Genomic DNA, 24,044 nt, shown 5'->3' with positions numbered 1-24,044 from the left:
AGTTCCAGAGAAAATTTATATTTTTAGTTTTTCATATTTATATTCACTCATTAAATTACCGCTGTCTGATTAATAGCCCTCGCTAAAAATAAATTGCATTTCCTTTCATTAGAAGCAATGAATGTGGTATGCAGGTATGGATAAATTATACCATTACCAACATCTTCCATCGTAATTAAGTATGTCATTGAGTAACAATAAGCACAATTACAATGCCCACCCGAATAATTAATTTCAATAAGCCGTATTTGTTTAAACTTAGTGGGTTTATTTTTAGTATTTGAACGAGATAAGTGCCCACCTACGTTTTCTCAACACATGTGCTTAAAAAATATTTAATCATTTCTGCTTTATGAGTTATCTATTCCGACGTATCGAAAGTACACACACATATCGTGAAAATCTTCCGCTGCGCGTTTGCTGGAGGCGTCCTTATGCGGTGCCAAAATCAATATTTCCTCCACGAACTTGTGTCGATGCAAACACGTACAGTGTGTGCTCTTTTTAATACATCTGACGTGGTTTTTTATATTAGTAAAAGACTGTTGAAGTGGGATTCTAGTGCCAGTTATGGCGGATTTGTACACCAATAATTTGAGCAAACCCAAGTGTTCTATGACTTTTTATTCAGATTTTGGAGATGGGGAGACTGAGTCTGATATTCTTCAACAAAGAGAAGGTGGGTATAATTAGTATTTTGATAGGTGTAGGTTATGTTTACTGAGACATTGGCTTTTAGGCCATAACCGGATAATAATTAATCACACTGTATTTCTTGTAAGAGGAAAAGTTACAATTATTACAATATTTATGATTTAAAATATAGTTTTGCTCGAATTTAATGAGTACCGACTTATTACGTGCAGTACTGATCATTTATTCATAAAATATTAATACTCATTGACTGGAACTAACAAATGAATAAATTTTACGCATATTTAATTTTTTAAATAATTAGAAATGTAAATATGAATAATTAGATCACAGATTTGAGACATCTTTAAACAAATTAGATCAAATTGTACAATGTAAAAATTGGCAAAAATAATTTGGAAAAGTCATTGATTGTAATTTATAATAAAACACTTATAATTTGACCTTGAATAATCGATTTGTTCTCATTTTTTAGAGTTGAGATTTATTTTTACGAGATATTGTTTTTAAGAAACATCAAAATATCTAAAAATAAAATGCTTATTTATTGTAACGAGTGGCTATTGTTTATATTTACAATCGACCTTAAAAATGCTGATGTTATTTTGTAGTGGCTACTTTCTTTGATGACCTCGTTTTTTAATGTGTCAAGAATTTTATTTTCAAAAAAATTGTTCGAAAAAAATTTTGGTTTGTCTTAATAACTTTTCCAAGACTATCGAAAAAAGGAAGATAAAACACTTAAACATATTTGCTCAAAATAGATACAGATAAGTAAAGATCATAAAAAAATTAAATCAAGGTGAATGAAATTTAATCATAGAAAAATTTAAAGAATTTTGTTTTAATAAATTCTAGGAATAATGAACAAAATATAATATGGAGAGCTGATCAGAAGCCAATCAATGTAAGTCAAGTAATGTGAAAAATTAGATAATGACACATTTTAAAAATTTGTTGTATAAAAAAAGCTTGCAAAGGTGAACAACAAAATCTTTATTGATACAGATTTGTCAACAAGAAATTACCAATCCCTGGTGACTTAACCTAAATTTTGACACTCGTTGCGATATCTTTTATTTGTCACCAAAAACTAACCTAACCAAATTTATGGCAACCTATTCACGAATATCCCTAAATCCTAAGGAGTAATTTCTTGTTGAAACGACAATAGGGTGGGTGCATCCATCGGAATTTTTGTGTTCTTTTTTACTTTTATACGTTGTAAACAAAGAAGCGATCCATCAATAAAATTAACTTGGAAAAGTTTGAAATGCCATAATTTCGATTATTAAGTTTGTGGTAGAATTTAAACCAGAGATAAATTCCCGCTTTACTACGTAACAATCCCAAAAGCACTGGCAAGTGGATTAATATGGCGGATGTTTAATCAAAACGTTTAAATGTACTCATTTTTTGCATCATAACTATTATTGTATACTTAGATATTAAAATAAACACCAAAATATAACCTTAAAACAGATCTACAATCTGCATTACTGACATTCAAACAGCCAATGAGCGCAAATCTGGATTATTACCTCACAGTAAATAAAACGCGCGCGTTTTGAATTTATTTCATTTTACGAGTTCTTAATATATTTTTTTGTACTAAGATTTAAAAAAATAAACAAAAACATGGGTCAATTATAATAATAAAGATTCAGAAAATGCAATAAAAAAGAATGTGCAACAACACCACTGATAAAAAAAGATACTTTAAAGTATACAGAATGATTTTGAAATATGTGCAAATATTTTAACGGGCGATAGTAAAGCTCAAAAAAGCAAAAATAACTCAACTTGTCTTATCCGAATGTTTATAGTTTCTGACATACAGGGGTGCGCCAGAACTCGCGCCCCAGAGAAAATTTTCAAGTAAGGTAAGATACCAGGAACATGAAAAAAATGTTTAAAAAATTCTATCTGTCAAAAAATTTTACGATTATTTTTTGACATTTGACATTTTTTTATATCTATTTAATGATACTGATGATCGTGTATATGTTTTTTTACAGTTATTTAGTAAACGGACAAAAATTTTACCAATAAAAGCCACAAATAACATTGAACAGAGTTACAATTTAACATACAGCTTCCTTGTTTCCTCTTTTAATAGCCTATAGCAAAAAAACTTTGAAAATTATTTTTCCAACAGGAATAAATAGAGTCAAAATGCAAAATTTAAACTCTCATAATTTCGAAATTTTTATAGATAATTTTTTTTTAAACATTTTTTCCATGTCTTATTTTCCATATCTTACTTGAAATTTTTCTCTGAGGTGCGAGTTCTGGCGCACCCTGTAATAAAATAAATAAAAAATTAATAATCAACTAACATAAAGAACATAACATGAAGAAAAGTTAATAAGAAGATAAAATAATAAAAAATTCATGGATTAATATCCGATTTATAATTTTGAGCAGTTTAATAATTATGCAAATATTTACATGGTTTTAAATGGTTTAAAAATGTACAGGTTAGAAAAATTGGTCTCAGTTGTCAAGCAATCACATATTCATGAAGTGAAAGGCATTATTTATTTTTGTTTTAATTTAAAAAGAAGCTGAGTCGTCTTAGTGATATTTTCAGTGAGATTGATCATTGAAATATCCTTAACTTTTACATCATTTAATAAATAAAATAATAATAATAACTATTTATTTATGTTTTTTTAATCGCAAAACACTTAAAAAAGCCGTTTATGTAATAGCAGATAATTTTATATGTGACAACCAAAGACTAATTAAAACAGAGCTTTGTAATAAGCAAATCTTATTATCCGGTTCTTGGGTCTGTCCTTGAATAATTTCTTGGTATTATTTCCAATTTCAAGATTTCCCAAAAATTAGAAAATGGTTGAATTTGTGTAAAAATTGATCATTAGTTTATAAAAAAAAAACATTACACAATGATTCGAAATCAATATTCAATTACTGAAATGATGTTTTTTAGTTAAAATCCAATTATAACTTTGATATAAAATTAGCAATGATTTTATTTTTCCGTTGTTGAAAATTGTTCAAAAAGTATGATTTGTGTACCAGGAGTTATTTTTTTAATTATGGAAATCTCATGACTAAGCTAATGATACAACAACAATTATGTTAATAAAAATTGGATAATCGATCAAGTTGTTCTAGACGCAAATCCACTCAACAAAACTTACCTTATATATCTCATCAAAACTAAAAACTACTTTTCCAACAGAAATAAATAGAGTCAAACCCTCATAACTTCGAAATTTTTATAGATAAAATTTTTTTAACATTATTTCCATGTTCCTGGTATCTTACCTTATATGACATTTTTCTCTGGGGCGCGAGTTCTGGCACACCCTGTATAGAGGCGTTGAAAATAATGCAATATAAATGAATTTTGAACATTTTGAGTACTTGAAATTGGGTGATATCTTCAACAACAAAAATTGATTCAAAATTTTTACCCTTTTATGATTTTTTAGATGAGGACACTTTTTACTGTGCCTGTTTTTGCTAGTTTTGACTATTTTTTTTTAAACAATGTTATAGATTTTGAAGAACTAACCTCAGAGATCATATTTGTTTACAATATGAGTTGGTGAAGTTCAAGGTTACGCCGCAAATTTAAATTTATTTGATGAACAACATCCTTTGTATCTCAAAAACACTACAAAAATTCGGATAGGGCAAGATGAGTTGTTTTGACTTCTTTTGAGTTCTACTGCACATACTTCAAAATCACCCTGTATACATGGTAACTTAGGTACATTTCCAACTAAAGGATTTAAGATTTGGGGTTGAGTTGAGTAGCCTTCGGCTAGCCTTTGCCCCACAGAATTTTTATTTGTTATTTTATTTATTTATTTATTTTCTAATAAGGGCCTATTATTATTAACAATACAGTGATGTCTTCTGAATCACATAAATCATTTTGAGAAAAATTGTGACTTACACTAATTGCTTTTTTTCAAATGACTTTTTTATAGGATTAAGAAAAAAACTGTTAAAGTTTGGTAGAGTTAGAGCTTTAAGTCAAAATTGTGTTAATTTTACAACATTCTTCATATTCAGTTGTTTTTAATTATTATCATTTTATTTTTATTTGTATTTTACTTAGGTAAAATATTGTTGTAAAAGTGTTAATTTACTTGTTGTTAACAATTGTTGACTTATATTATTTTAAAACAATGATTGCATTATCAAATATATTTATCGACTATTTAGTATCAAATAATTTATTGGTTTGTCTTTTAACTGTTGAAGCACATAAAATGATTACTGGGGACCGGAAGTACAGGAAGTTCATATCAAGTTTCAGTTGATTAATCCTCCCTGTATTTTAGTAATTTAAATTGTCATTTATGACAATTTTCAAACTGTCACGATACTGAATCTGAATTAATCGTTTTTTAAGTTAAAGTTGAGTGTTTCGTTCTTGAATTTCCTGGAAATGTAATACATTACTTTACAAAAAAAATCTGGGTTTTAATGAGTACCAGAGGCTTTCCTTCTCCAGATTCTCCACATAGCAGTAGTTCAAATTCTATCCAAGGTAGGAATAAACCTTATCGCATTATTTAAATACACCAATTGTGCTAATTAAACCATTATCACAACCTTGAGCAAAATTTATTGTGCTAAAACGTTTCGTACAAAATAAAATTGTTACTTAGTACAGCGCCTAGTACTCTTCCTAGTTTATTTTCGTCGTTAGAATTTATTGTTGGAAAATTGTGTTCGTATTTTTGGGTTGTACATGTGCCAGGCTGTTCGTGGTTTAGTTTTTATCGAATTGTTCGCTTGTAAAGGCACGAAACGAAAATGTGTTCTCGAGGTGTCAATTACCGAAATTCGGTCGATTTACAGGTGGTTAATGCACCGGCGTTTTTAAGGGTTAATTCGTTTGTGGATGAAGATAAACCAGCATCAGGTATTTGTTAAATAAACTCAATTGCAATCTAAAATAAAATCACTTATTTCGATGTAATTAATACTTAGATTAGATTGAAAGCAATACATTATGGAATTTTTTTAGTTATAATATGTAGATACGTAATATAAAGCCCTTGCGTGTTTGTTTTTTATTTAGTAGGGGCTGTAGGTAGGTAATCATTATGTTATCGGAGGTAATTTGATAGGTAGCTGCATGAAATAAAATTTCTGTCCTTAATTTTCCATCGAATAAAAAATATTCAAGGTTTCAAAGTATGTAAACTGAAAGATTTACTTTTTTTTTTATAAAATAAGGTGTTGTATTTTGCTACAATCTTCTAAAATAAGTTCTTAGGAAAATTCGACAAGTAATAGTATATTAGAAAACAAGTTTCATAAGACCAGTCTTGAAGCACGAGTTCAAATTTAAAAAACGAGTGGAACCACGAGTTATTTTAAAGAATGAGTTCTTCAAGGTCTTATGAAACGAGTTTTTTATTTAATGTTTGTGATTTGCTCACTTTATGCCGTGTTTAAACAATTTCTTGTTACTTTAATCGATTTAGGGATATTGTTGTCTTTTGACTATTAACGCATCGCACGCGTTTTTTTAATACAGGCTGGATTATAAAAAAAACGCCCCAATTTCATGACTTTTAAAAGCGTTACAATACTTCTATGATCAAAATTAAACAGTTTTTTTTCAGTCTATTTATTTTCAAATTGCCTAAAACGAAAGTTTAGTGATGTTTCGGTGAAACAAGAAGCAGTATTGATTTTAAACAATACAGGGTGTTCTAGCGATTTGAAAAATTCTATTAGTGAGTTTTAAATGGTAAAATTAAAAAATATATATATAGGACATTGATAGATACAAATCTAATCCATCGCCTAAAATTATTTTCAACTATACAGCGTGTCTCAAAAATAAGTTACAATACAAACTTGTGTTTTTTTAAATAAAAAATCATGTTTTTTAGTGTTTTTGGATGTGGATTTTTATGACAATGTTTTTAAGCTAAACTTTTATTGGTCGATTTTGCTTAGTTTGAAAAATAAGACGTTTTTTTTGACGAAAACATGCACTTTTTAAAAATTTATTACACAAAAACTAAGACATCTAAAAATATTTTTTTACTACCGCAAAGAAGAAGGTACAAGCTATAAGGTTGTAACATTTTTTTATTGAGTTGCATTTGCAAAGATAAAAAAATGAAGGCGTTTGTTAAAAGTTCAATAACTTAAAAAATTTTAATGGAACACCCTATTTATTGTTTTTGCATTTAGAAGATTATTAAATTGTCTTTCTAAAAGTATTTACTTTTAGGTGTTATAATCAATGACTAAAAAGATATTTAACGTTAAACATTAAAAAAAAAAAAAACTATTGTTTCAGTAGCCAAAAAGTGCACAGTTGCACAAGAGATGGAAGAAATATCACTTAATAATCACATTTGTGTTAAACTGAATCCATTATTCTTTATTTTTACAATAAAATAATTCGAATTTCAGTATTTATAACTTTTACAATCTCTGGATAAATCAACAAATGGTTGCCATAGTATCCACAATGCTCAGATATTGATAGGCATTGTTGCTATATAATTAATATTGAATGTTAAGTATCTTTTTATTTATCAATTCTAGACATTAAATGTTTATTTTTTTAGATAGACAATTTATCAATCTATTAGATGTAAAAATAAAAAATAAGGTGTTCCATTTAATTTTTTTAAGTTATTTAACTTTTAACAAACTTTTTACAAATGCAAAACACTAAAAAATGGCTAGAGTTTTAATTTCTGTATTTTCTTTATTGCTCAAGTAAGAAAAATTTTTATTTTAGCTGTCTTAGTTTTTGTGTAATAAATTTTTAAAAAGTGCATGTTTTCGTCAGAAAAAACGTCTTATTTATAAAACTAAGCGAAATCGACTAATAAAAGTTTAGCATAAAAATATTGTTTTGAAAGGCTACATCCAAAAATGCAAAGAAACATACGGTGTTTCATTTAAAAAACCATAAGTTTGTAACGTAACTTACTTTTGGGACATGCTGTATGGTTGAAAATAATTTTAGGTGATGCACTAGATTAGTATTTATCAATGTCCTATAGAATTTTTTTTAATATCACCATTAAAGGTCACTAATGGACTTTTTCAACTGGCTGGGATACCCTGTAGATAACATTAAACTGTACCACTTTGTTTTAAGAAATATCTTTAAAAATGGCTTGGGGTGTTTTTTATATTAAAGAATCAAAATGGAAGCGAATTACAAAAAGTACAATTCAGAGGCTTAAAAACATGGACCTAATATAGTAAATACTACCTCCATTAAAAGTATTTTTTTAGGTAATGACATTTTTCTATACAATTTTCCATTACAAATTCCAATAATTCCAGGAGTTCTTGTTTGAACCTCTTGTTGAAAAATTTAAATAATTTATTTTGTCATTTACCTTTGTAATTAAATAGGAGAAATATGTTTTTTGATAAATTACAATGTAAAATGATTGGAATTTTATTTACCTCTGGTATACCGGGTGGGGCATCGGTTACGCGGACTTGATAAATCGCGACTTCAAATTAATTAAAACTGGCGATATTTCATATACCTATATAATTATTGATAGGATATAATTTGAGAATTTTTCTATTTTTTTTTGGATAATAAATGAGTCCGTAATAGTTTTGTGTGTTTTATGAATACTTTCTGTTAATTTACCTACAAAGTTTTTACACTAAATGAATCTGTACCTGTCAGCGAATCAAACTTTGATATCACAATTTTAAATTTTGACTTGGTTAGCCAAATAATCGCTTTTTTTATTTAAACACAAACCAGACCCGCGATTTATGACAAAATGGTATAATTTGCCAACAAAAGAATCATTTACTGGTAGCCCACCGCTTTAAAGGTTCTTTTTTGTTGTAATCCCCAATTGCAGTTCCCCATTGTCACCTAAATTTACGATGGCACAAGTAGCATGTCATAAATAAAAATGATTTTCAAAGTTAAGATGGAAAATTTCGTTTAATTCAAAATCTAATTGGTATTTTTTTTCTGATTTTGTAAACAATTGTAGGAAGTGAATCTGCGTAGGTCAGTATAAAAACTAGAATTAAATTTTTTGGGAGAAAATTACTTTTTATTTTTATTTTGGCTTTGTTTGTGAATGAAAAATTACCAAAAAATTAGAGAATATACCTTACTAATGCCCAAATAAGTGTGAAAAAATTCAACAATTTTATTTAATTAGAAGTGGGGATTTTCTTTTTGGGCGTAACGGATGCCCCACCCGGTACAATAACACTACCCAACATTTTTTTTTTAATGTGATTGATCTATTGACACGTGTATCAGGGTACATTAACATCCCTAATTACGAATTTCATAAGAAAAATTCTCCATCACGTACAGATTTCAAGTTACAAGAAAATACCTAGTTTTCTCAGATTTTATCGTAAAAATTGTTCATTTTAAATAGAAATTAATTAAATAGACGACGAAAGAAATTAATTTATTCACTAAACAAGAACAATGTTGAAAGATGTATAAGATTCTAACATAAATCTGTTGTAGATGAGTTTTTTGCAAAAGCAAAAGCTTAAAATGCCTAACTTTAAAATCTGACGTGCTATAGAATTTTCTACATAGGATTGAACAAAAAATAACTGGTTTCTTCTGTCACAAAATGTTTGTTGGCTAGTGTAATTATCCAGTAATGTTTTCTAATTAAACAAACTACAAAATCAAGGATTCGAAAATTTGCGTGTACTGAAACATCGTTGACTTATAGCCAAAACTTCTCAAAACAAGAAATAAATTAAACGCAAATGTTTTGCCGAAAATACCCCTCTTCGCCTATTTATAATTTAGACATATCACTGTTTACTATGACTCATAAATTTCCCCCCAGTTTTCTACTAAAAAAGAAATTTCTATTTCAGCTAGGAGGGAATTTTAGCAAGTCATTATCAATTCGAGTTTTACTAATTAGTTACAATTAGTGTTTGAAAATTGTAACGGAATTTACTACTGTGTAGTAATGTTAAAAGTGTTATTATTGACGATAAGACAAGATCTGTTTTCATATAATTTCGTTAAATATTGCAACAGTTCTCAGTAGTTAGCTCATCAGTGGTGTTGATTGGTTCAGAATTATGTTCTTTAACTCGTGTTCTAGTGCTAATGATAGTTTGAAAAGCGAAGATAACAAGAGCAAAAAAAGTGGTTCAAAATCTGGTATTCATGTTTAAAATTTTTATTTAAATTCGTACATAATTTTTTATTTGTAATTAAACAGCTGTTACATACTCAGTACCATTGAAAAAGATAAGACTATTTTTAGAACAAAGAGTTCAAAGATTTAAAAAATGAAACGCGAAACAAAATTAGAAACAGAGTAAACAAATGTCTTTCTAGAATTGTTCACCTTTTCAAATATTTTGGCACCTAAACCCATGACAATGACCTAACTCAAGTGAACTTATTTTCGTAAATCATTTATTTACTTGACACGTGTAAACTTGTTCAATATTGATTGATTTTTCAGGCAATGAAAGCCCATCATTTTTGGGCAATTCGCAATTCAGCGGAAATCAACAAGAACTTCCTAATGAACTTTCAGCCCCATATGAAGTCCCACAGTTTCCAATCGAACAAATCGAGAAGAAATTGGCCATTCAGAGGCAGCTGAATGTGAAGTGAGTTTTAAATTATATTTTTGTTATTATGTAAGGGTGAGAACAAAGTTCTCCAACGTCCGAGTCTAAAGGTTGGCACATTTTCTTCACACTTAATGAAATTATTGTCCATACACTTGCTATACAAAAATTCTTTTTCCTTTCAGAAAATAATAATAAATCAACTTTTTCTAATTAAACTAATTGTAAAAAATCGTTAAACAGTACATTTTGTCCAGTTTCTACGATTTTTTGCCGATGGTGTTTTTGGATATCAAAATTTCTAGTTAAATCTTTGTCGTTTATTTTTAATTAGCATTTTAACATATTTTATGATAGAAACGTAAAAAATTCTTCCAAAAAGTATGAAAAATTCTCAAAATTTATTACCTATTTGTCCTAAAACTGCTGACGTTTCGGGATTGGTGTAGCTGGAAGAATCCTCCAGACTCAAGACTATTTTCGATTACAAATATATTTGACACGTATTTTTTTCCTATTCTAATCCTGGATTTTAAACCAACCGCTGAGGCTGTGCAAAATTTATTACCACTCCAACTTAGCAAAGCATAAATTTGACTGAAATTCACGATGAATAATAAAAAATTAATTTAATTTAAATTGAAACATGTTTTTGCATTTTCTACACACCTACAGTATGTCGCCGGATTGAGTTTCCAAGAGGAAAAAAATTATCTTTGATTTTACGCCAAAACTGAAGAGAAAAAACATTTTTTGCTTTATGTGAAACGAGCAAATCTGTAATTAAAACTTCATTATTCTGATTCAGTGAAAAGAAAAGTTTATTTTTCTCTTAATTTTGGACAATGATGTCAGTTTGACAAATGAGTTTACACAAGTTAAATAACAAAAATGTTTAATTTTAATAAATATCAACTCTAATAAACAACTTTAAGATAAAAAATATAAAGTCATTTTTAACAAGAACTATCATTATTTAATTAATAAATTAATTGTCAAAGTGACTTATAGTTTTCAAATAAATAAAAAAAGCAGAGAAAAATCAAGAGACAAATTAACTTTTCTTTTCATGAATCAGAATAGTTAAGTTTTAAATACAGATTTGCTCGTTTTAGGTGAAGCAAAAAATGTTTTTCTTTTGCAGTTTTGGCGTAGAATCAAAAAAAAAATTTTTTCTCTTGTAAACTCAATCCGGGGACATACTGTGTATTGATTTTGTCGATATAAAAACTAGGCAAGGTTTTTGTTGAAAATATTTTTTTTGTGTTTTCTGAATTGCGGATGAAACGTGGTTCACTTTGTATATTTTTGTAAATCGAGAGGAAAACAATATTATTGTTATGCTCTAAGTATTTCAATAAGTTTCGTTTAATTTATGTCAGTTTTTAATTGATTTTAATTCACATATGTACTTTGTGACAGGAGTTGTTAATCCATTACTGTGTATACTTTTGTATAATTAATTAATATATGATGTTTTACAACTCGCACCCCAGAAAAAAATGCCAAGAAGGGACATAGAATAGACCAGGGACATATAATAGTATATTATAATACAGAGTGGTTATAAATGATTTTCATCTAGCCAGCTTTGGAATTTTTTTGGATGTAACTTTATTTGTGCCGCTCTACTTTTTTGAAAGCTCTAGTTCTGTCATTAGTGTCACTTATTAATTAATAATAAATGGTTGTTAATTAAACTTTTATTGTTTCAACTAATTTCCAATAATAATTGATAATGATGTATACTTTGGAAGAAAACAAGTTTATAATTGAAGTCTATTTTCGAAGTGGACGCTTAGTAAACGACGATTTTTTAATTTTGAGTTAAAACAAGTAGGTGCCCCTATTTTCGTAAAGCGGCATTTTTTATTTTACATGGAAAATTGACAGCTGGCTAGATGAAAATCATTTATAACCACTCTGTACTAGTTTATAAGTAAGCCTTTAAAACACGCGTAAGTGTTTTAAAGGCGCTTATACGCTATTTTTTATTACACGATCTTTTATGAGCATTGAAAAAAAATGTGAATTTTATGTGTTTATAATCAATAACTAAAAAGATATTTAACGTTAACATTTAAAATAATAATTACTATTGTTTCAGTAGCCAAAAAGTGCATAGTTGCACAAGAGATGGAAGAAATATTACTTAATAATCACATTTGTGTTAAACTGAATCCATTATTCTTTATTTTTGCAATAAAATAATTCGAATTTCAGTATTTATAACGACTTTTACAATCTCTGGATAAATCAACGGATCCCTTAAATATCTTTTCATTTATCAATTCTAAACATTAAAAGTTTATTTTTTAGATAGACAATTTATCAATCAATATATGCCAAAATAAAAAATAGAGTGTTCCATAAATTTTTTTTAAGTTATTTAACTTTTAACAAACTTCTCCATTTTTTAATATTTACAAATACAAAACACTAAAAAATTGCTACTGCTTTAAATTCTGTACTTTCCTCTTTGCAGAAGTAGGAAAAAATTTGTTCTAGCTGTCTTTGTTTTTGTGTAATAAATTTTTAAAAAGTGATGCATGTTTTCGTCAAAAAAACGTCTTATTTTTAAAACTAAGCAAAATCGACTAATAAAAGTTTAGCGTAAAAACATTGTCATAAAGACCTTCATCCAAAAATGTGTTTCATTTAAAAACACAAGTTTGTATCGTAACTTATTTTTGGAACATGGTGTATGGATGAAAATAATTTTAGGTCATGCACTTAGTTATAATTTCGAAATTTTATAGATAGGATCTTTTTAAACATCCATTTTGTCTGGGACTCGATTTCTCAAGACTGTGTGTATTAATATTTTTTTTTAATTAAACAAACATATTGAATGTTTTAAATTAATTTAAATTAAATATGAGATGTTGGAAAACAACCTCATCTTGCAGTTTATCAGTATCGTAAAATAATGAAGAAATATAACTTGCACTTTAATTATACCTAAACCTAGCAAATGCGTGTTTTTCCGCAATTACCTATATTTTCTCCAAAGACGGTAAATGAAAAGTGTTTGTCTAGGATTGTTTGCATTGCCATAATTCACTTTTCCCAATATACTTCATTAGAAAATTAAAACCATTCATTTAAGTAAACTCATTACCACCAAACAAACGAAAAGCCCTTAGTCCAAATTTTGCAAAACCATTTTTTTTCCGTCTTTTTCAATGAATATAAGGGGCGAGGGTTATTATTGGTTGATGTGTTCTACTTGTCACACTTTAGATTAGTTCGTTATGTCCGGTGTTGAGGTGTGGTTGTTTCCACTCGTCATCAAGCCCTTGATAAAATAATTGTGACCCTTCAATGTTTGGGCCCGCTTCAGAATGTCGTAGATTCGAGCCTTACTACCAGTAGGAGTAATTTAGGGGCATTAAATTAAAATTAATGTTACTATTACAGAGTTTTGAGTGATAGACGTAGTCATTACGAGCCTTCGGTCCCCGGAGAAGAGCAATGTTATCCAACATTAGATGAACAAGATTTATATGTCCCGCATTTCCAGAGGGTGTCAATTTCGGGGGAAGACACCAGTGGGGTGAGTAATTTTCACAACTGTCTCAACCTTGAGTCAAACCCTTGAAAGGTTTCACCGATCTATAAAAATGTGTGTGAATTTTGCGATTTTTGGGTGTTTTTAAAGGTTCCATTGGAGGATTTGGAAAGGGCTTCCCGTCTCATTGTTCAAGCCTTACAGATTCGCAAACGTTATATGAAACTCTCGCATCAGAGCTTCTCGGCGACTGCGGCCCGGTTTCTCGATCCTCATAACAAACAACAGCAACAACAACACGACGAAAAACAAACAATAGAAGGTAATTAATTGATAACACAGGGCGACAAAAAAAAGTCATGTCGTGACAACTTGACAAATTTTGTTCATTTTGTTCGTCTCAGTGAGACAAATCAAATGCACTAAAAAAAATTTAAAAAGTCCACACACTTTCAACAAAAATAATTTTTTTCTAATTTAAATGAATTTCAAATACTTTAAATTTAAAAAATCATTACTCAATTACTATTAGGCCTATTTCCTTCAAATAAAGACCATTCTAAAGGGATGGCCTTGCCCTTTAGAATGATATGAAATTTGAAATTGAATCAATATGCAAGTTCGAAGTAAATCTAAGTTATCTAAGAAAAACCCTACAAGTATTTTTTTTCTTCGTAACCATCGTGTAGAGCATCTTTTTATTAGTAAGAATCCAAATTTTTAAAATAATATACCGAAAAGTTTTTAAGATATGATTTTTTGAAGTTAAGGTTTGCTAATCAAGCATTGCTCCATATAGGAGAAATGCATGTTAATCTTATTTAAAATTGCATTTTTATGCAAGTATTTGTTTTAAGACTCTTCTTTTGCTTAAAAATGGTCAATTGCATCTTCTTTGTACTAATTACAATATACAAAAACTGTTTGTTTACTTAAAACAAACAAAAAGTACCTGCGTACTAATTAAAGCAAATAAAGAGTTTTTTTTTTGTAAAAATGACCACTGATCATTGAGCAAAGAGAATCTAGAAGTTTAAGACACGAGTCTTAAATATAAGGGCAAATCTTTTTGAAATCAAATCACTTTCCATTCAGATTTCGACTTCACTTTTTTCACTTTTTTTGAAAATGTTCTGAACAAATGCTTTCGAGTGATGTTAAATGCAATAAGTCACCTGATTTATTTTGTTTGTACACTCAGAAAAGTTGAAAATGACGTGTCCATAAACCGACCCTCATTATTTGGGTCCTCCTACCTAATGCGAGGGGAAAGTAATAAAAATGCATTTGCATTTAGCCTCAACATTTCTTTTAAGTAAATCTTGTTAGGTGATATTATTTCATTAATGATAGTTGTTACAATTAAACGTGTGTAAAGTGTGTTATACTGAAACGAGCAAATTTGTAATTTTAAAACCTCATTATTCTGAAAAGAAAAGTAATTTTTTTCTTGATTTTGGGATTTTTCTCTGCATTTTAAATCCCACCATAATGGCGGTTTTATTTTTTTGACAGAATTGTAACTTTGGCAATTAATTATTTAATTATTATAATTGTTATTATCGACAGAATAACATTCTGAAAAGATTTGTCGCTCTCATTTATGAAAAATAATAACACTTCAAAGCATGAGATATTATATTATTAATGATTATTATAATTAAAGACAAAAATTGTTTTAAATTTAAATAATTAATTTTATTTATTTCAACAAAAGGCAAAAATTATAGATTTTACAAATATTTTATTTATCGTAATCACTAATTAATATCAGTAATGTGTATCACATCCATTGTTGGCTAAACATTGATGAAGTCGTCCATGAAGTAGTCCACCAAATTTTGGCAAATTGGTGAATAGTGGAAATGGTCTCAAACGTTATTAAGGTGCTGCGCCAATTTTTTTATTTTAAATTTCGTTCGCAAACTTTGGGTTGAAAATTTGGCCAGTCTAGTTGAAATAATTTAAATATAATTCTAGGAAGGATCGCTTTGAAGCTTTATTATTAAGGCTCGGATTATATGCACGAAAAATTCGTAAAATATGCGCATATATATGCACGTATTTTCACAAAAATATGCACAAAATATTAAGAATTATGCTCAAATATATGCCAAATATGCATCGATATGCAAAACTTTTAACAATAAAAAATCAAAGTTGGAATACATTTTTATCCTCGAATACAATAAAGTTTGTATTTTCGTAATCTTGAAACGCACACGATGAAGGATATATTCCTTTTATACCAGGTGAATAAAAAGCATGGAACCAAACATTTTTTGCTTAAACTATTTATTTTTTTAAAAACTATTGATGATGAATTAAATGTTTTATCAAAAATAAAATTTTTCGAATTTTTTGTTTTTGTTTTTGAGTTCTACAAAAATTTTATTTTTTTTAAATGGCAACCCACTAAAAAAAAATGTTTTCTATACTCTCCCAAAAACAACTGTGTTGAAGACTATCTACTTTTTATCAATTTAAAAAAATACATAAATTAGAATTTTGACAAAAAAATCGCATAACTCAAATCAAAACAAAATTTTATTTTGAAAATACGATCAGATATTTTATATTACTTTATTTTATATTAATTATTATTTTCCAGAGGTAAATAATTAAAAAAAAACCGTTTGGTTTTAAACTTCATATTCACCATGTATAAAATCAATTGAAAAAGGAAAAACTCAGCAGGATACTAATTCTTTAAGTTCGGCTTACAAATTACTGGTTGTTTTCTCTTTAACATATTTTGTAATCGGATCATTTTTCTTAAACTCGTCAATTTTTAACTTGAACTAAAATTTATAATTGAAAATTTGCGATTTGAAGAAAATATGCACAAATATGCATTATTTCCTAAAATATGCACGAAGTTGCCAAACAATGCAAAATATGCATTTTTTAATTGGCTTATTTTAATAAAAAAACATTAGATATACATGGAAAACTTACAATTTTGTTGATATACCTCTTAATAGAACTTATTCCAAATCTGGTGGCGAACTGACGTTGTCAAAAAGGACTGAATTTTGACGCTAAACATATGTTTACTATTAAAAAAAATATTGTTCATAGGCGTTGTATGAAATAGTACTTCAAAACCACTGTTATTCTTTAAAAAAATATAATAAGTAGGTACTCATACATAAGATGAAGAATGATGAACAAATTATTAAATTGTTAACGCATGAAAAGAATTTTCAAAAATGATATTCCTAACAATCTTTGTTTTCAAAATTTTTAGAGAAAAAAAAGTAAGTATTCTTTTATCTTAACCAAGTGGGCGCACTCCAAGTGTCTTTTTTGTCACTGTCAGTTCGCCACCACATTTGGAATAATCTCTAACAAATATGCATTTTGCATATAATCCGAGCCTTATTTATTATAGTTCACAGAAATACCAACTAATGTTTAGGTTCGGGATTGTAAGAACCAAAATGAAAACAACAAAAATAATCAATAAAATGTCTATTCTATAAATGTCAGTTCTATTCATTATCAACTGTATAAATGAACGGGAAGTAGTAAAACTAATTTACAATTCGTTGAAGTAGTGAATCCCAATTAAAAGTGTTGAAAAACAATTAATATTCAGTTATAATGAGAGCAACAAATCTTTGCAGCATTTTATTGTTTTGCAGCTAATACCGGTTACAATAATTAATTAATTGTCAAAGTTACATTTTTGTCAAAAAATTAAAACCGCCATTGTCATGAAACTTAAAAAGCAGAAAAAAATCCCAGAAGTAAGAGAAAATTTACTTTTCTTTCCATTGAGACAGAATAATGACGTTTTAAAGTTACAAATTTGCTCGTTTTAGTGTAACACACCGTATGACATATTTTACACACCCTTAATTATAATAATCATTATTAATGAAATAAAATCCCATAACAAGATTTACTTAAAAGAAATGTTGAGGCTAAATGCAAAAACATTTTTATTACAACTGCGGTTAGGTAAAGCTACTGTTTTAAAGTTCTAGATCCTTTTTGCTCAATACTGAGTGATCATTTTTAGAACAAAAAAACTCTTTATTTGCTTAAATTAATACGCAGGTAGTCTTTATTTGTTTTAAGTAATAAACAAACAGTTTTTGTTTATTCTAATTAGAACAAAGAAGGTGCAATTGACCATTTTTAAGCAAAAGAAGAGTTTTAAAACAAATACTTTTATAAAAATGCAATTTTAAGTAAGATTAACATGCATTTCTCCTATAAGGAGCAATACCTGAACAGCAAACCTTAACTTCAAAAAATCATATCTTAAAAACTTCTCGGTATATTATTTTAAAAATTTGGATTCTGACTAATAAAAAGATGCTCTACACGATGGTGACAAAGAAAAAAAATTACTCGTATGGTTTTTCTTAGATTATTTCGATTTACTTCGAATTTCTTCAAACACTGTTCAAAGAAAAGTTTGCCAATATTCAATTTCAAATTGGATATCATTCTAAAGGGCAAGTCCATCCCTTTAGAATGGTCTTTATTTGAAGGAAATCGGCCGCCTAATAGTTATTGAGTAATGATTTTTTAAAGTTAAAGTATTTTATATTCAATTAAATTAGAAAAAAAATATTTTGTTGAAAGTGTGTGGATTTTTAATTTTTTTTTTTTTGATTTGTCTCACTGAGACGAACAAAATGAACAAAATTTGTCAAGTTGTCACAACATGACTTTTTTGTCGCCCACACGTGTGGTCAATTTCTGAGTTTTTCTTATTGTTTTCTCGATTGCGAAACTCCAATTTGAGTAATTGCAATGAAATTTTGAGTTTCGAGGATTTTTTTTTTAAATAAAATTTGCATGTACTGTAGCCGAAAGTGCTGCTTCTTCGACAGCAACAACGTCAAGATCTTCAGCTGATTTGTGTATGACTGAGTCGATGACCGACGCTGTTCTCGATTGTATTTTAAATGATGGGGTGCAGCAAGGTAAATTTTGTAAATAAAGCAGTAACATACATTTTTACAAAGTGCACCACCCTACAGAACAGGTAGTTTTATAGTTGTCGCATTTTTATAATTATTGACAACACGGTGAAATGCTAGAACGGTGTTTTCAATTAACGTTCATCTATTTTATTGACTATCAGATATCATAATATTTTTAATATTTAATTTATATGTTGTTTGGTTTTTTAATTTATACCTTGTTTAAGATTTTTATTTTATGTCTCGTAAAAAATAAACGTCCCGTTTTGGGGCTTAAGAAACATGTTTTTTTTTTCTTCTCAAACTTTTTTTTTTGTACATTTTTTTGTTTTTCATTTATATTTTAATTTTAAAGAAAGAATCACTTAAGATATGCGTTGTCAATAATCATAATTTTGATGTTGAAATAAGGTCTCACCAGAAAAAAATACACTATCTTTAACTTTGAAGTAAAAATCAATATAAATAAAAAAAATAATGAATTTACCATAGATATGAACAAGTTTTCTAACGTATTTATTTTCAGTTTATATTTTTTTGAATGAACGCAATAAATGTCAAAGTTTCATTCTTTGGCTTTTATTTTTACCCCTGATTTTCTTTTTTTGAAAATGAGGAAAGTTTGAGTGAAATAAAAAAAAAAGATTTTTGGATTATGCGATTTTTATTCTATACAGGCTGCGCCAGAACTCGCGCCCTAGAGAAAAATGACATAAGGTAAGTTACCAGGAACATGGAAAAAATTAAAAAAACAAATATCTATAAACATTTCGAAGTTATGAGAGTTTAAATTTTACACTTTGACTTTATTTATTTCTGTTGGAAAAATAATTTTCCAAGTTTTTTTGCTATAGGCAAGAGGTGTTATTTGTGGCTTTTATTGACAAAATTTTTGTACCTTTACTAAATAAAAAATGTCAAATGTCAAAAAATAAATGTCAAAGTTTTTTGAACATTTTTTCCATGTTCCTGGTATCTTATCTTACTTGAAATTTTTCTCTTAGAATTTTTCACATTAGAAGTATTTGGAGTTCTAACAGTGATATTTATCAAAAAAATTTATTATAGTTTAGATCCTGTCCAATGAAAATATTTTCAAGGTAGCAGCACTTCCGGTTACACCGGAAATAGGTATTAACTTCGTTATTTTAAATAGAAAGTTATGTTTTTTATTGCGTTTTTGGATTACTCAAGTGATTTTGAGAGAGTTTTTATTAGACTTTCCTATACCTAAATTTAACTGTTTTTGAAATGTTTAGACTTTTTTGATTTTTTTTTAATTTGCACCTTCCTCTCCAAATATTGATAACTCTACTATTTTTAATTATTTTGAAATCGTATTTGGGCATATGAAAAAGAAGGGTTAGCTCTTTTCTTATAATTGGAAAAATAATTAACAAACCTCCAAAATTTATACCTTGTTTAAGATTTTCATTTCATGTCTCGTAAAAAATAAACGTTCCATTTTGGGGCTTAAGAAACATGTTTTTTTTCTTCTCAAACTTTTTTTTGTGAATTTTTTGTTTTTCATTTATTTTTTAATTTTAAAGAAAGAATCACTTAAGATATACGTTGTCAATAATCATAATTTTGATTATTTACAGATTGATGCAGAATTAAATTTATCTTTCATTTAGTGAAGAAAAAATTGGGGGTTCCATTTGAAAAATTACGGGTATTTGAAGTTTCCTAAACGTAACTTTACATTTTGTTGGTTTGTAAATTATTTCTCTAATTATGAATACATCAAAGGAAAGATCTAACTTTTCTCTCTCAATATATACCTAAATACGGTTTCAATATTCATAAAAAATGGCAGAGTTATCGATTTTTGATTAGCAAGATTCAGATCTAAAAAAAATTAAAAAGGTCTAAATATTTCGAAAACGGTTAAACTTAGGTATAGGGAAGGCTAATAAAAACTCTCTCAAAATCACTTGGTAATCCAAAAACGCAATAAAAAACATAACTTTCTATTTAAAATAACGAAGTTAATACCCATTTCCATCTTGAAAATATTTTCATTTAGCAGGATCTACACGATTAAAATTTTAGATAAATATCATTGTTATTGTCCCAATACCTCAAATGTGGGGTTTAGTCGGAACGGCCTGTATTTTGTTTGCTTAAAAAAACCAAATTAGTTTTTGACATTTGATGAAAAACATTATCGGTTAGAATTGTCCAATTTGAGCCCTCGGGGTAGTGACATATTCTTCAACTCTGATGTAGGTAAACAGCAATTTTCATACTTGATTCAAAAATTTAGTCGAAAAAGCACTTGATTATTTTAATTTAGTTTCACAATGTTTTTTGAAACCGTAATTTTAGGACATTACACGTACAAAAAATGCACTTTAGCTTTTTTCAAAACACTGTAGATTGTAAATAGTAAATTATAGTAATTATATGATTCCAAAATTTTTTTAATATTTTTTGAATCGTATTGTATTCCTAGTTAGAAATTACACTTCCACTACTTCACTCCAAAAATTAATTTTATCGAATCTTAAACAAGGATTTTGCTTGTTTTAATGACTCTACCATACTAATCCTAGCAAATCCTAAATTATTTTGTGTAAATAGTTTTATTATTATTAAAACAGAACATGGCATTCACCCGCCAACCCACCACCCCTGGGAACCCCGAAACATCCCTGACACTACTCACGTATTCAAGTCGAAAAATGGCGTTTATGAAGTTTATCTCAACGAAGAAGATCTTCAAAATGGAAAAACTTGCGATTATCCATATCCAGACATTGCAACTTTTTCCGCTGATATGACTACGATGTGTAACATGATCGCAGATGGACCATTGTGAGCCAATCAAATTTTCACAAAATATTAAATTACATGATTTTTCTTTTTTAGAAAATCATTTTGTTATCGCCGTTTGAGTTATTTATCTTCCAAATTTCAATTGCATGTACTTTTGAATGAATTAAGAGAGTTAGCATCGCAAAAAGCGGTGCCTCATAGAGATTTTTACAATATAAGAAAAGTCGATACTCATATCCATGCCGCGTCTTGTATGAACCAAAAACATTTGCTACGTTTTATAAAAAAGACGTTGAAAAATCACGCTGATGAGATTGTGACGGTGACTAATGGCAAACCAATGTCCTTGAAGGAAGTGTTTCAGGTATTAATTAAAAATGTTAATTAAGATAATGTCAATTAGATAATTCTCTAATCGAATGAAATTTCTAGTCCATGAACTTGACTACATATGATTTAACTGTGGACATGCTTGACGTTCATGCTGATCGAAATACTTTTCACCGATTCGACAAATTCAATGCAAAATATAATCCAATTGGTGAAAGTCGACTCAGGGAAGTGTTTCTGAAAACTGACAATTATCTAAACGGGAAATATTACGCTAGGATTATTAAAGAAGTTTGTAGCGATTTGGAGGAATCGAAATATCAAAATGCTGAGCTCCGTTTGAGCATCTATGGTAAAAGTAGGGATGAATGGGACAAATTAGCCAAATGGGCTATTGATTCAAATGTTTACTCGGACAATGTTCGTTGGTTAATCCAAGTTCCACGACTTTTGTAAGTATTTTAAATTCAAAGCCCGAATTTTGTAACCGAATTTTTCCCCTAGCGACATTTTTAAGTTAAACAAACTCCTCCAAAACTTCCAACAAGTCATCGATAATATTTTCCTCCCTCTACTCGAAGTAACAGCTCGTCCAAGTTCCCACCCGGAATTGCACCGTTTTCTGGAATATGTCATAGGTTTTGATTCAGTCGATGATGAAAGCAAACCTGAAAAAAACCCACTTTTCGATAAGGACCTTCCAAAGCCTGAAAACTGGCATGATGACGAAAACCCCAACTACGCCTACTACCAATACTATATGTACGCCAATATGGCGGTATTAAACCACTTCCGGGCCGAGAAAGGGCTCCCGACTTTTGTCCTGCGCCCCCATTGTGGCGAAGCCGGTCCTGTGCAACACTTGGTATGTGGGTACATGCTATCCGAGAATATTTCCCACGGATTGTTGCTCCGGAAAGTTCCGGTTTTGCAATATTTGTACTACTTGGCCCAAATCGGGATTGCGATGAGTCCATTGTCGAATAATAGTCTGTTTTTGAATTATCACCGGAATCCACTCCCGGAGTATTTATCACGGGGTTTGGTGGTGTCGTTGTCGACCGATGATCCGTTGCAGTTTCACTTTACTAAAGAGCCCCTCATGGAGGAGTATAGTATTGCGGCACAAGTGTGGAAACTCTCCAGTTGCGATATGTGCGAATTGGCACGGAATAGTGTGTTAATGTCAGGTTTTTCGCACAAGGTCAAGCAATACTGGCTAGGGCCGAATTACACCAAGGAGGGGGTGGCCGGAAATGATATCGCCAGGACCAATGTACCGGATATAAGGGTTGCATTTAGGTACGAGACCTTGATTGATGAACTGTCGAATATTTTTAAAGCTCAGCCGGAACCAAATTCTGATTGAATGAATTGTTTTAAATTAGTTTTCGGTTAAGTTTTTATATTTTATAAATTATTTTTAATATTTAATAATGTTTCTTGTAAGTAGAAAAAGTTGTTAATAGGGTCCGGGATGAGGCCCTAGTAATAAAATTTCGAGTTGTGATGAAGATACGCCTTATGAGTATAACAGTTTCTTATATTTTTATAAAGAGTTTAACAAGTGATTGTTTTGCTGACACTAGTCGATGTTATTAATTAAAATCATTGTTAATTCTCGCCGAAATTTTATTTCCTGTCCTTGAAATGGAATGGAATAAGTCTTCTTATTATGTTTGTAGTAATTAAGTATTATTTTAATAAGTCTTATTAATATGCGTAATTATAACAATTCAAATTTAATTGCACGTAGAGTAAAATTCTGCATTTTGGCTGTTTAATCGTATATCTTTAGCCATCCATTATTGACTGACTTGAAGATTATTAAATAAAAAGCCAAATAATTTAAAATGACCAATAACTTAGAATTTGTGCCCTGTTGTTAAATGTATAACCGATTATATTGTATTCTAAAATGAGAATAAAGTTATCGAAGCAATTGTAAATTTATGTTCATGCCCCAACACTTATTTATTGCACAGCATTTTGGATTAAGAAGGAAAATATAAGTTAAAGTTCAAAAATATCTCTTGAATTAAAAAAAAGCAGACAAAAATTTAAATTACAACATACACTACTCCAAAAAATTAAAGAAACAAAAAATTTTCATAAATTTCTTGGTGATTTTTGAAAAAAATGGTCGTATCTAGATTAAAAAAAAATTTGAAGGTTCAAGTTTTTAGTTTTGAGACCTTTTGGCAAATATGTTTTGTGTGCTACGGTTATCAATTCTAAGTAAT

At 28.8% G+C, this 24,044-nt stretch overlaps 1 protein-coding gene across 7 annotated transcripts; it reads left to right on the top strand.

Annotated features, from left to right (window-relative positions):
• Window positions 1-316: 316 nt before the first annotated feature.
• On the top strand, window positions 317-23,744 carry LOC123011557 (AMP deaminase 2). 7 transcript variants are annotated; one of them, XM_044409051.1, is made up of 9 exons: window positions 317-679; window positions 10,125-10,275; window positions 13,657-13,792; window positions 13,898-14,069; window positions 18,574-18,690; window positions 21,297-21,510; window positions 21,565-21,850; window positions 21,904-22,253; window positions 22,306-23,744. In XM_044409051.1, the coding sequence occupies exons 1-9, from the start codon at window positions 571-573 to the stop codon at window positions 23,168-23,170; spliced, it is 2,400 nt and encodes a 799-aa protein (XP_044264986.1). In that variant the 5' UTR covers window positions 317-570; the 3' UTR covers window positions 23,171-23,744. The 7 variants fall into 7 exon arrangements, with proteins under 7 accessions (XP_044264986.1, XP_044264987.1, XP_044264990.1 ...); XM_044409052.1 differs by having other exon boundaries at window positions 321-679; window positions 21,565-21,835; XM_044409054.1 differs by lacking the exon at window positions 317-679 and adding an exon at window positions 5,069-5,188.
• The last annotated feature ends 300 nt before the right edge of the window (window positions 23,745-24,044 follow it).

This window comes from Tribolium madens, unplaced genomic scaffold (assembly GCF_015345945.1).
Source record: "Tribolium madens isolate multiple individuals breed KSU strain unplaced genomic scaffold, Tmad_KSU_1.1 Scaffold_91;HRSCAF=231;Tcas5.2_LG7, whole genome shotgun sequence".
Taxonomy (NCBI): Eukaryota; Metazoa; Arthropoda; class Insecta; order Coleoptera; family Tenebrionidae; genus Tribolium; species Tribolium madens.
Note: the sequence above shows the minus strand (reverse complement) of the source record. Positions and strands in the feature narration are given on the sequence as shown.